The sequence below is a fragment of the Crinia signifera genome, chromosome 2 (genome assembly GCF_055691185.1).
Source record: "Crinia signifera chromosome 2, ASM5569118v1, whole genome shotgun sequence".
Classification (NCBI taxonomy): Eukaryota; Metazoa; Chordata; class Amphibia; order Anura; family Myobatrachidae; genus Crinia; species Crinia signifera.
Genome location: NC_139218.1, coordinates 4,092,329 through 4,106,363, shown reverse-complemented (window position 1 = coordinate 4,106,363; position 14,035 = coordinate 4,092,329). Strand labels below are relative to the sequence as shown.

Here is a 14,035-nt window from a genome sequence, read left to right as displayed (position 1 = left end):
CTATACCCAAAATACAACAATTCGTAGTCCTAGGGATGGAACATTCGTATTTGTATTTACAAATACGAATGTCTACACCATCGTTAGGATACGACAGAAATCACCATTCAAAAGAATGGTGGTTCCTGATTTACTAAGCAGCCGTATAGAAAATACGGCTGCTTTTGTCCACGAAAATACGGCAGAAAAATAGAACACCATTTTCCTGTTGTATTCTCGTTTTAGCCTGCACGGATCAGTCAGATCCGTGCAGGCTGCGGTGTAAAAATAAATAAATAAAAAAACGGCGTGGGGTCTCCCCCACAGCCGTAACCAGCACCAGGCTGACAGAGCCTGGAGCCGGTAATTAAAAATCAGGGAACCCGACAAATAGGGGTTCCCCGATTTTTAACAACCAGCCCCAGGCTCCTGCTCTGGGGCTGGTTCCCAAAATACGGGGGACAAAATGAGTAGGGGTCCCCCGTATTTTAAGAACCAGCCCCAGGCAAAACCAGCCAGCAGGGTAATGCCACAGCCGGGGGGAGACTTTTTATACAAGTCCCCCCGCCCAAAGGATTCATCCCTACTGACTAGTCAGCCTGGCCAGGGGCCCTGGGGGAGTGGGGACCCCCCAATAAAGGGGTCCCCCCCTCCAGGACTTACCTGACCAGGCTGAAGCCTGGTGCTGTCCCCGATGCCCCTGGGCGGTGGGCATCGGGCTGATTCAAGTGTAAAAAAAAGATTAAACTATTGTTTTTTACTGTGGCACTACAAGTGCCAGCAAGCTGGGACTTGGAGAACCTCAAGTCCCAGCCTGCTGGGCATTAAAGGGCCCGCTGGCACGTGTAGTGCCTCAGTTAAAAAAATAGTACACAAAACACACTGACACAAATTTTAAATAAAAGTTTAATACACACATCACAGACACACTGATACTTACCTATCTTGATCTCGTCGGTAGGTCGCTGGCTCCGGTGTCGGCGGCTCCGGTGTCGGCGTCCTGTCTGAAGAAAATCCATGGTGGACCTGTGGAAGGAAATCCTACTCACCAGGTCCTCCATGGATGGTCTTGTGTCTTCTTTTTCAGGGCTTATTTCTTTATCTTCTTTCTTCTTCTTTACGCTGCCGGCTACCGGGACTTTCAGAGCTTCAGAGATGTTGGAGCCGACTTTTCTAGCCAATCAGGAGCCGGCAGCGTAAAGAAGAAGAAAGACGATAAAGAAATAAGCCCTGGAAAAGAAGACAGAAGACACAAGACCATCCATGGAGGACCTGGTGAGTAGGATTTCCTTCCACAGGTCCACCATGGATTTTCTTCAGACAGGACGCCGACACCGGAGCCGCCGACACCGGAGCCAGCGACCTACCGACGGGATCAAGTGCCAGCGGGCCCTTTAATGCCCAGCAGGCTGGGACTTGTAGTGCCACAGTAAAAAACAATAGTTTAATCTTTTTTTTACACCATTCCATCAGCTCGATGCCCACCGCCCAGGGGCATCGGGGACAGCACCAGGCTTCAGCCTGGTCAGGTAAGTCCTGGAGGGGGGGGGGGGGACCCCTTTATTAGGGGGTCCCCACTCCCCCAGGGCCCCTGGCCAGGCTGACTGGTCAGAGGGTTAATGCTTTGGCCGGGGGGACTTGTATAAAAAGTCTCCCCCCGGCTGTGGCATTACCCTGCTGGCTGGTTTTGCCTGGGGCTGGTTCTTAAAATACGGGGGACCCCTACTCATTTTGTCCCCCGTATTTTGGGAACCAGCCCCAGAGCAGGAGCCTGGGGCTGGTTGTTAAAAATCGGGGAACCCCTATTTGTCGGGTTCCCTGATTTTTAATTACCGGCCCCGGCTCCTTCAGCCTGGTGCTGGTTATGGCTGTGGAGGGGACCCCACGCTGTTTTTTTTTTTTTTAAATTTAATTTTTCTATTTTTTTTACACCTTGCAGCCTGCACGGATCTGACTGATCCGTGCAGACTGCCTGTACGAATTCGTATTAGCGGCCGTATATATGGCCAGCTAATACGAATTCCTACGACATCGGTGGGTTACAAAGCAGTCATATATGACTGCTTTGTACATTCCCCTCCAGAACACGACTTTGCATACGACTGAAACAGTCGTATGCAGTCGTAGGGGAAATACCAATACGAAAAACTAGGTTTTTCATATTTGTAAATTTCCCCCCATATATCATCTATACTGTACTGTACATTATAGGACAGCCTGTACCATAGTGATTATATACCATCTACATTGTACTGTATATTATAGGACAGCCTGTGCCATAGTGATTATACATCTATACTGTACTGTACATTATAGGACAGCCTGTGCCATAGTGGTGTAGTGATTATATATCTATACTATACTTCGATGTCCTCGAAGAAAGAGATTTACCAGGTAAGACCTAAATCTAATTTTCTCCTTCGGGAGACATCAGGGGCCACAGCGTTACAGTGGGACGTCCTAAAGCAGCCACCTATGGGTGGGGACGCGCCTGTGCCGCAGCCAACACACTCTGCCCAAAGGCAGAGTCCTGGGAGGCAAACGTATCAAAAGCGTAAAAACGCAAGAAAGTAGCAGCTGACGTCCATGTCGCAGCTCTGCAAAATTGCTCAGCTGTTGCACCGCCCGAACAGCCCAAGACGCCCCCACAGACCTGGTGGAATGTGCCCGGATACCAGCCGGAACCGGAAGGGAGGCGCCCAGGTATGCCTGCCTGATGACTGAACGAAGCCAGCGGGCAATAGTCAGTTTAGTGGCCGGCCATCCCCGCTTCTGAAAGCCATATAGCACAAAGAGAGTCCGACTTGCGAAAGGACCGAGAGCGGCGCACATAGATGCGCAACGCCCGGACAACATCCAAGGAGGATTGATCCGGAGACGCATCTGACCCCTGAAAGGCCGGAACCACGATTTCCTGGTTAACCTGGAAACTGGACACCACCTTTGGTAAGTGAGAAGGGACGGTACGAAGGACCGTCCGGCAATTATGTAAAACCAGGAAAGGGGACTTACAAGAGAGGGCAGACAGATCGGACAACCTCCGAGCAGATGCTATTGCCAATAAGAAAACCGTTTTCCAGGTGAGCCAACACAGGTCCACTGACCGCAAAGGCCCGAATGGTGGTTTCTGAAGCGCAGATACACAAGTGAAAGGTCTCAAAGGAGCAACCGGGGGAACAAAGGGAGGCTGGATGTGCAAAACCCCCTGCAGGAATGTGTGGACATCCCGCAAAAGTGCAAATCTTCAACGAAACAAGATGGACAAAGCCGAGACTTGAACCTTCAAGGTAGATAAGTGCAATCCAGCCTCCAGGCCCTTCTGTAAGAAAGATAGAATCCAAGCCAGGCGGTAAGACTTAGGATTGAAGTGGCGAGTCCTACACCAAATCAAGTAGGCCCTCCAAACACGATGATAAGCCCTCGCCGAGGAATCCTTCCTCGCTCTAAGCATGGTGGAGATTACTCGCGCATTAAACCCCCTAGCCCTCAAGAGGGAGGTCTCAATAGCCACCCCGTCAAAGCCAGGCGCCTCAGATCTGGATGCAGACACGGACCCTGAGAGAGAAGGTCCGGGCGCAATGGCAGACGAATCGGGGGGGCCACCGACAGAGCCTGAAGATCTGAGAACCAGACTCGTCTGGGCCAATGCGGGGCCACCAGGATCAATGTGCCCCCCTCCGCCTTCAGCTTGCGAATCAGTCGCAATAGAAGGGAGAATGGTGGGAAGGCGTACATCAGCCTGAACGGCGACGGAGCGGACAGGGCGTCCACCAGGATGGCGGCCGGGTCGCGAGCCCTGGATCCGTAAAGGGGAACCTTGTGGTTGTGTTGAGAGGCCATCAAGTCCACTTCGGGTAAGCCCCACCGACGTACCAGCATCTGGAACACCTCCTGATGGAGTGACCATTCGCCGGCATTCAGTGTTTGACGGCTTAGGAAGTCCGCTTCCCAATTCTGGACTCCTGGGATAAAGACAGCTGATAGAGCAGGAATCTTCTTCTCCGCCCACTGAAAGATGCAGGATGTTTCCACCATTGCTGCCCGGCTGCGGGTGCCACCCTGGTGGTTGATATAAGCCATCGTGGTCGCATTGTCCGACTGGACCTGCACCGGACGACCCCTCAGCCAGGGTTCTGCCAGGCAAAGAGCTCGGAAGACCGCCCTCAGTTCGAGGACATTGATTTGAAGCTTGGCCTCCGATGTAGACCAAAGGCCTTGGAATGACCTCTGGCAAGTGACCGCTCCCCAACCGCGGAGACTGGCATCCGTGGTGAGAAGGGTCCATTGGTGGATCCAAAATGGCCGTCCCATCGTGAGGTTCTGGTCTAGGAGCCACCACGAGAGAGAGAGACGGGTTGCCGGCGATAAGGTTATCACCTGAGATCGGAGAGAGAGATAGGATCCTGACCACTTGGAGAGGATCTCCTTCTGAAGTGTGCGGGAGTATTCCGCCATGTCGAAGGTCGACACCATGGAACCCAGTACCTTCATGCAAGCATGCATGGACACCCGTCGGGGATAGAGGAGCCGACGAATTCGGGACTGCAGGGTCCGCCGACGGTCGACTGGCAGGTAGATCCTCTGATGGATGGTGTCCAACCTGGCCCCCAGGTGAACCATCGACTGTGCCGGAATCAGTGAGGACTTGTCCCAATTGATGATCCAGCCGTGTCGTTCCAGGAGCTGTATCACCACAGTCAGGTGGTCCCGGAGAAGGTCTGCAGAAGGTGCGAGAATCAACAGGTCGTCCAGATATGGGAGTATTCGGATACCCTGGCTGCGCAGACTGCTGCCCATCACTGCCATCACCTTTGTGAACACACGGGGGCAGTGGATAGACCAAATGGTAGTGCCCTGAACTGGAAATGTTGGTCCAGGATGGCAAAGCGCAGGAACCGCTGATGTTCCGGACGGATGGGGATGAGTAAGTACGCATCCTGTATGTCCAAGGATGCCATGAAGTCTCCTGGCTGAAGGGCCAGGACAATGGAGCGCAGAGTCTCCATCCTGAACTTTGGAACACGTACAAACTTGTTCAGCTTCTTTAAGTTGAGTATGGGCCTGTAGGAACCGTTTGGTTTCCTGACCAGGAAGAGGCTGGCGTAAAACCCCGAACCCCTTTGGGCCCAGGGAACGGGTATGATGACTCCTGCTTGAAGCAAACGTTGAACTGCTTGTTCTAACGCAGTGTTTTTCAACCACTGTGCCATGGTACACTAATGTGCCTTGAGCTGTTCTCAAGTGTGCCTTCAGATCTAGAGATGCCCAAACTAGTTTACAGCCACCACCAGTTCAAGTGTTATTTACTGGTCTCTTCATTTAAAGGGCCAATGTATTTTATTTGTGTTACCTGTGGGGACCACTGTGATTGTTTTTTATATGGGGGCAATAGGTTTGGTTTTTTCCTGTGGGGGGCCAATGTGTTTTGCCCTGTGGTGATCTCAGGGTGTGCCTTGGCAATTTAAAAATCTTATTTAGTGTGCCGCAAGGTAAAAAGGTTGAAAATCACTGTTCTAACGCTTTGCGCTTTTCCAGGTCTGATGGAAGACTCGTGGAAAAGAACAATGTCGGTGGGCGATGCCGAAAAGTTAAGGAGTAGCCCCGAGAAACCACCTCCTGAACCCACGCGTCTGTGGTAGATTCCAACCAGATGGAAGAAAACTCCAACAGACGACCGCCCACCTTGGGATCCCCAGGTGGGGGCCCACTCTGTCATGCGGCGGGCTGGTCCTCCGCATGATGGGGTGGGCCCCCATCTGGGGGATCCCAGGGACGCTTGCCTCTAGGGCGGGAGGATCTGCCCCCCTGGGAAGATCTGGAGGAGAAGGCCTGTCCCCTACCACGACCCTGGAACCGAAAGGCCGGACGGGGCCGTGTAGTCGGGGTGGATGGTAGAAAAGCAGTTTTTGAAGCTGCCACCGTAGCGACCATCCTATCCAGCTCGGGACCGAATAAGAGGGAACCGTCAAATGGAAGAGCTTCCAAGGTGTGTCAGCCTTCCAGGAACGCAGCCAAAGTGATCTGCGAGCGGCCACTGCTGAAGCTGACACCCTGGAGGAGAGCGTAGCGGAATCAAGAGCTGCCTCGCCTAAGTAGAGGGCAGCCTGATGTATCAACTCTAAAGTCGGTAGTAGAGTTTCTGCTGGGGCCCCCTCAGACACCCCTGGTGTGAGGACAGTAGTCCATTTAGTTAGGGCCATAGCCACCTAGGCTGACGCCAGGGCAGGCCTGCCGGCTGCTCCAGCCGTGGTGTAGATAAGCTTCAGGAAGTTTTCCAACTTCCTATCCGCCTGGTCCTTAAGAGACGCTGTAGGGATTGGCAACAGAGAGGCTTTCACCAGTTTTGCCACATGAGCGTCTACCCTGGGGGCTGTCTCCCAGGGGGTCCTGTCCTCCTGGGGGAGAGGATAGAGGGAGGAGAAACACTTGTGAATGACAAACCTCCTATTAGGGACCTCCCAAGCTTCCTTAATGACCATGTCAAGATTATCCGACTTGGGAAATAGACTTAAGGAGCGTTTAAGGCGCTTAAATATAGGGCCTGACTCTGCAGGCGGATCAGCGTGGTCGTCTATTAGAAGGACCTTCTTAACCGCTGTAATCAGGCCTGGCACATCAAGGCGAGACGGCGGATCCTCTATAACACAGGCATCCCCTATGTCAATGGCGTCATCGACGGCCTCCTCCACATAGTCGTCATCATCATCATCATCTTGCTCCTCCTCCACATCTGAATCCTGCATGAGGAGGGGCCGGAGTGCCGCCGGTCTTTTAACTAAAGACCTGCGTCTATCTGCGGGCAATGAACCCTCCCCCTGGGCATCCAATGCTGGGGGGGTTGCACCCGCCGCCGACGAGGACGGCACGGGCCGCTGGGGCAGCCCAGCTGAGACTTTATCCACTAGCTGCGCCATCATCTGCACAAGGGATGAGGCCCAAGCAGGCTCCTGAGAAGAGGCCGTAGGCGTGGGCAGCGCCTGCGCATTGTAGCAGCTTGCGCATAGGCCGTCCTGTACATAGTCCAGGGGAGATAGGCCCGCATTACAGGCTGTGCATGACAGCAATGCTGGGGCCTCCCCCTTCTTGGACTTGCCCTTGTTGAGCATAATTACTGTAAGTACAGGAGGGCTAAGTACAAAATGACACCAAATACACTGCAGCAGCTATTGGGTTAATAAGTACACATATACAGCAAGCATACATAGGCATACAATGCAAATAGAAGGCAAATGGCACTAGGCTCTTGCAGCAGCTATGGCTGACTGGAGCACTCAGTAACTGTGACCTGTGTCCCGCAGGAGAGGTAGAGGGGGGACTTGCCCAAGCCTCCTGGCAGTGAAAGAGTGGAACCCCGGGTGGCACTGGAGCTTCTCCGTGTCCCTCCTCACGTGCAGCCAGGCAGACAGGAAGGGAGGTCAGTGGCGGGAACTCTCTGTGCGCCAAGCACAGTTCCCTGCCTACTGTCCCCGGGGGAGGGGCTGATGTGGGGGGAGCCTCCTCCCCCTGCTAACAAATGGCCCCAGGGAAGGTGTCCACATGCAGCGCTGGTAAAATGGCGGGGATCCGGCACGCGCCGGGCGGCACCGCATACCAGCGCTGCTGCCCACAAACTAGTTTCCCTGGTGGTCCAGCGGGACGGGCGGCGAGCCGGACGACCGCTAGCTAGCACAGCCGGCGGTCACCCCTCGCCAGCTGTAGCAGCCACATCTGTGCGCCTCGCTGCGCTATCGCATACGCTCCCGGCGGGGAGCGTGTCTTACTCACAGTGCCGTCCCGGCTGTTGTGAAGGGGGCGCCTGTGGTTCCCGGCGTCCGGCTGCAGGCTCCCCAGTGCCCGGGGGCCGCTGCAGGTCCCCACCCGCGGGTGACGATGCAGCGCCGGACCCGGGTGTTGGAGCCAGCAGTGCAGGGGTCTATTCAGACCCCCAGCGCTGCTGCTCTGACACTTATAGTGTAAAAAGAAGAAAAAAAATAAAAATAATTAAGTTATGGCTGCCATATAGCAGCCCCTCTTTTAGGTGCATCTGGCTCCTGCCAGCACCCTAGAAAAACTGAGGTCCTTGGCCTGGAGGCGGGGTATGGGAGGGGAGGAGCCTGGCTGCCTGGGAAGCAGTTAAAGTTATCCTCTAGGGTGCTGGAGCTCTCTCCCACTGTAAAGCTGTGGCCCCTGATGTCTCCCGAAGGAGAAATATATCTATTTAAGTTCATCTGCATCCCGCTCCTTTGGCAAATGCCCGATATACAGTATATGTATCCATACACGCAATAGTGTACGCTGCCCCAATCACTTACCATCCCCCTGTGGGGCTTGTTCCGGATTCTGACCATGGCGTTTTCCTAAAATGTGGTAAATATGGTATTTCTGTTTAAACAATCTCCACATAATAAAGTGCATAAACATAGATCTGTTTCATCTAAAGCATAGTTTAATTAGGCCACTGTAGTAATTAAATACCGAACAAAAAAAGGGAGGCATCACTGTGCTCCTCCTGTACCTACATTTTAAGTATGGAGGTATTTCAGTACAATGCCATGTATTAGTGATGTCACTGGCTCCTAGTGTATGGATAGGCTGCACTCTCAGTGATGTCAGTGGCTCCTAGTGACTGGATAGGCTGCACTCTCAGTGATGTCACTGGCTCCTAGTGACTGGATAGGCTGCACTCTCAGTGATGTCACTGGCTCCTAGTGACTGGATAGGCTGCACTCTCAGTGATGATACTGGTTCCTAGTGTATGGATAGGCTGCACACACAGTGATGTCACTGGCTCCAAGTGACAGGATAGGCTGCACACACAGTGATGTCACTGGTTCCTAGTGTATGTATAGGCTGCACTCTCAGTAAGGTCACTGGTTCCTAGTGTATGGATAGGCTTCACTCACAGTGATGTCACTGGCTCCTAGTGACTGGATAGGCTTCACTCACAGTGATGTCACTGGCTCCTAGTGACTGGATAGGCTGTGCTCTCAGTGATGTCACTGGCTCCTAGTGACTGGATAGGCTGTGCTCTCAGTGATGTCACTGGCTCCTAGTGACTGGATAGGCTGCACACAGTGATGTCACTGGCTCCTAGTGACTGGATAGGCTGTGCTCTCAGTGATGTCACTGGCCCCTAGTGACTGTATAGGTTGCGCTCTCAGTGATGTCACTGGCTCCTAGTGACTGGATAGGCTGCATTCTCAGCGATGTCACTGGCTCCTAGTGACTGGATAGGCTGCGCTCTCAGTGATGTCACTGGCCCCTAGTGACTGTATAGGTTGCGGTCACAGTGAGGTCACTGGCTCCTAGGAACTGTTAGGTTACTAACTACTATGCCAGGTAACATGGCTGTAGATATTTCCATGACATGGTGCGAGCAGATGAGGGGACTATTCACTTACTATCATCACTATTGTTGGTTAATTTAAAAACAAATCTCAAATAATTGTGCGCAGGAAGAGAACGGAGCTGCACAGGGTACTTACTTCTCCGTAAATACAGAAAAAGGACTATCCCGAACACACAGGAGACTAAAATACAAGCTACAATCCCAGCATGGGTTCTGCGGTGGTCTGTGGGAATAAACACAGGAGGAGGACACAAGTATCAGACATGTATTTCGTATTGTCAGTATTGTCTTATAAACAGTAACAGGAAGCAGAACAGGAATCCCCATAGTAACCAGTAACCCACACACGATAAAGGGCGAGTCGTAGTGATACTGCCAGGGAAAAGACACCAGGAAATTGTAAGTCATAATATATATATGGTCGTATATATCTATCTGTAGAGATAGGGCGAGATTCTCTATTACAGAAATGCGGTAAAAACCCTGTTATCTGGGTTTTTACCGCATTTCTGTATTCTCTAACCTCCCTCCGCAGTGTCACCGCTGCGGAGGGAATCGCCAGCAAAAAGAGGATTTTGGTACTTACCGGTAAATCCATTTCTCTGAGATCAGCAGGGACCACTGGAATCACATCGGGGTATTAGAGCTGGGAATGCTGGGAGCTAGGCACTTCTTAATATTAATTAGGGGATACTGGCTCCTCCCCTCTAAGACCCACAATCCCCAGTGAGGAAATTGGCCCACTAGAGGAAAGGGTTACAGGAAAAAAACATAACTTCAAACCTTACACACACACACACACACACAAACCCGGTCAGGAACAAGACCGGATCCCAAAGGTAACCACAACAGGCAGGATCCAGAAGCCGGGCGGGTGTCCAGTGGTCCCTGCTGATCTCAGAGAAATGGATTTACCGGTAAGTACCAAAATCCTCTTTTCTCTGACATGCAGCAGGGACCACTGGAATCACATTGGGGAGGTTCCAAAGACCATGCCCCGGGCGGGAGAGCGCTGAGGATCCTGCAATACCAACCGCCCAAACGTAGAGGCAGAAGATGCAAAAGTATCGAACTGGTAGAATCGCACGAAGGTGTTTCGTGAAGACCAGGTGGCTGCCCTGCAGAGCTGAGAGACCGAAGCTCCTCTGCCGGCGGCCCAGGACGTACTCACCGACCTAGTAGAGTGCGCCGTCACAGACACTGGAGGGACTTGACCCGCATGCAAATACGCACTACGGATCGTCAGCTTGATCCATCTCGCGATGGTCTGTTTGGACGCAGGCCAACCCCTGCGGAAAGCGTCGTACAGGACAAATAAACAATCGGACTTGCGTATAGACCTTGTTCTCTCCACGTAAATCCGCAAAGCCCTGACAACATCCAAGGAAACTTGTTCCGGCGAATCTCCACAGAATGCCGGAACCACAATGGGCTGATTAATGTGGTAAGAGGATACCACCTTCGGGAGGAACCCGGAATGTACGTAGCTCCGCTCTGTCTTCATGGAAATTTAGGTACGGAGGTTTACACGACAGAGCACTAAGCTCTGACACTCGGCGAGCCGAGGCCAGTGCTAACAGAAGAACGGTCTTCCAACACAAAAACTTAAGGTCCACCTTGTCTAGTGGTTCAAAAGTCTCTGATCTCAGAAAAGCTAGTACTAAGTCCAAATCCCAAGGGGCCGTAGGAGGTACGAAGGGAGGCTGGACCCGAAGGACCCCTTGGAAGAATGTTTGCACCTCCGGAACCAGTGCCAACCTTCTTTGGAAGAGGATGGACAAAGCCGAGACCTGGACCTTAAGAGATCCCAGTCTCAGGCCTCCATCCAACCCTCTCTGCAGAAACAGTAAAAGACGGGACAATTTGAAGGTTCGAAATGGCCAACCTTTTGACTGACACCAGGTAGCATATGAGCGCCATATCCTATGGTAATGAGCTGCAGAAGAAGGCTTTCTGGCCCTTAACATAGTGGGAATCACTATTCGTGGAATTCCTCTTTCTCGAAGGACCTCGGTCTCAACAGCCACGCCGTCAAATGGAGCGGAGATAGACCCTGATGAAGGAATGGTCCCTGTTGAAGAAGGTCTGGTCTGAGTGGTAACCTGACCGGCTCGTCTGCTAGTAACACCTGGATGTCCGGACTTCCGGTTCCGGCTCCAGCAAGGACGGCCGCGTGAGTCAGGAGCTCCGTGGGCGGTAAGGCGGACGGCACCCCTACCTTGCCACAACACGGTCCCCGACATCCACTGACAGCGGCAGAACGGGAGAGGCACACAGCGCAGCGCATGGTGAGGTGTCACTCTCCCATGTCGAGGAGACAGACACGTAAAACCCCCGCCAAGCCGCAGACACAGCAGCCCAAGATGGCGGCCGCGCCTCCAACCCCGGCCGGACACAGCACCCAGGCAGAGGCGGACAAGACCTTAAGCCAGACGGCAGCACTGATAAACTGCCAGCAGGTACTGGGGGACAGCCAGGCTTCGCAGCCGCAGACATTCACAGGCACGCCAGCCTGTCTATTACAGGGGCCGGGAGATGAGAGAGGGGAGGCGGACACAGCAGCCTATAATGATATGGTCAGAGCCATTAAAGCAACCATGGCTCCCATGTTTCAGGCACAAGCAGAGACACTGAGGCTGAGCATTGAGGACATGAAGGGACACATGTCACAGCTCTCTAAGAGAGTTACCAATAATGAGTCACAGATAGGAGCAGTTTTCCATGAGGTGCAGGAATTGAAGTCACACAACGCTGATCTGCAAAAAACAGTGTATTCACTGACAAACAAGGTGGATGACTTAGAAAACAGATCGAGAAGATCAAATCTCAGGCTGGTGGGACTCCCGGAGACAGTCAAAGGCCCTGCCCTCCACCACTTTATACGAAACACACTACCGGCATTATTAGGGGTGGAAAGTGAATGTGCAGACATGGTTATTGAACGGGCCCATAGACTGGGGCCGGAAAAGGACGGAATTAACGTCAGGCCTAGAGTTACCATTTTTAAAAGTTTGAACTACCTGCACAAGGAAACCCTATGGTCAGCATCCCGTAAGCAAAAGACTATACTTTGGGAGGGCCACAAATTGCATCTATTCCAGGACTACTCCGCTGAGGTTACTAGGGCGAGGAAGGAGTTCACTGCCATCTGCTCCCACCTATTCGGGGAAAAGAGGAAATTTGCATTATTATACCCGGCTCGTCTCAGGGTTTTTGAAGGGGACTCATTCAGAGACTTTTCTACGGCAGGGGACGCAAGGGCATACCTGCAGATGGAAAAAGCAACAGACTCCCCACCATAGGGGGGGCAGACAAAGATGTCCTACTAAGGAGAGAAGTGGATGGCGTAATTATTTGAATGTTTTACAATGTGTTCGCTAATAATTAGGGGAGTGAGGAGTTGATGTTCTTAAAGGTCTAGATATTATCATACCAAACGCTAATGTTTTACTTAAAAAGATTCTTTGACCACATATGGGAAAGTTTTGGAAGATTAAGGAGGGGACAGTGGTTATAAAATGTTATATATTTCTGTTATGTATAAGGGGTGCCGGCCCAAAGTTACAGCTCAGGGAGGTGGGAATAATTTTATTACTTGAGCGAGGAGGAAGGAAGCGGAGGTTAGGTTATAACCATAGAGTTGTGTTGGTGTGGGAAGGCTCACAGAGCTACCCATCACTGCGTGAAATTTGATTTATATTTTCTAGAGTTAAAGGAGAGCTAGTACTCTCGGGGGAATTGGTTGGGAGGAGGGTGAGGGGTAAGTTACAGAGACCTGCTATTCCTATGTTGGGGAAGTGTTTGGGGAGACGGGGGGAAGGGGGTGGGAGGGAACCAGTACTCGGTGTGTCCAGGGCCATAATACATCTTGAAAATAATGTGACATGGCTAATGTGAAGATATGCTCGTGGAACGTGGGAGGGATTAATTCCCCGATAAAGAGAAAAAAGTTGTTGCTTTATCTTAAAAAGCAAAAAGCTGATATAGTTATGCTACAGGAGACTCACCTAACGGATATAGAGCATGAGAAACTGGGAATAATGGGATTTAAGGTCGAGATTTATGCCTCTTATAATTCCAAAGCCAGGGGAGTAGCGATTATATCAAGGAGATCACTGGGGATGCTGGTTACTAACAGCATCAAAGACCCTGAGGGACGTTTTGTGATTGCAGAGGCCTCCATACACGGGGAGAAGTATGTTTTGTGCAACACTTATGCCCCTAATGTCTATTCAAAAAATTTTTTCACAGGATTGCTGACGAAATTATACCCATACGCCGATTCACGCCTGATTGTGGGAGGGGACTTTAACATAGTAGCTATGCCATCATTAGACAGATCATCCAACCCGAAGAAACTGCCCCGAAGCCCCACCCTAGGCATAGGGGAAATTTCATCCCAATTACATGTAGTAGACAGCTGGAGATTACTCCACCCGACCGAGAGGGACTATACATGTTTATCAGCGGCACACGGAACCTTATCTCGTATTGACTATTTGCTCCTGTCCACGGGCCTCTGTGGTAGCATGCTAGAGGCGGGCATTGAACCCATATGCCTGTCAGACCACTCCCTGATATGGGTGCTTGTGGAGACTGCTCTGGACGTAGGGAAACACCGCCAGTGGCGGTTCCCCTCGCACCTGGCGTCTTCCAAGACATTTCGTGATGCCCTGGAGGCCAAGTGGATGGAGTATAGGCATAATAACGGAGACAACAGCACAGACC

At 51.9% G+C, this 14,035-nt stretch overlaps 1 protein-coding gene across 4 annotated transcripts in view; it reads right to left on the bottom strand.

Annotated features, from left to right (window-relative positions):
- CD58 (CD58 molecule) overlaps positions 1-14,035 on the bottom strand; it is an 83,720-nt gene that overhangs the window by 21,453 nt on the left and 48,232 nt on the right. For 2 of the 4 annotated variants that reach the window (XM_083171462.1, XM_083171463.1), the window contains exons 4-5: positions 9,444-9,530; positions 8,271-8,315 (exon numbers count right to left, since the gene is read on the bottom strand). In XM_083171462.1, the coding sequence (XP_083027588.1) occupies positions 8,271-8,315; positions 9,444-9,530 (132 nt within the window). The remainder of the gene's footprint in view (positions 1-8,270; positions 8,316-9,443; positions 9,531-14,035) is intronic. The other 2 variants (XM_083171465.1, XM_083171464.1) reach the window with 1 other exon arrangement.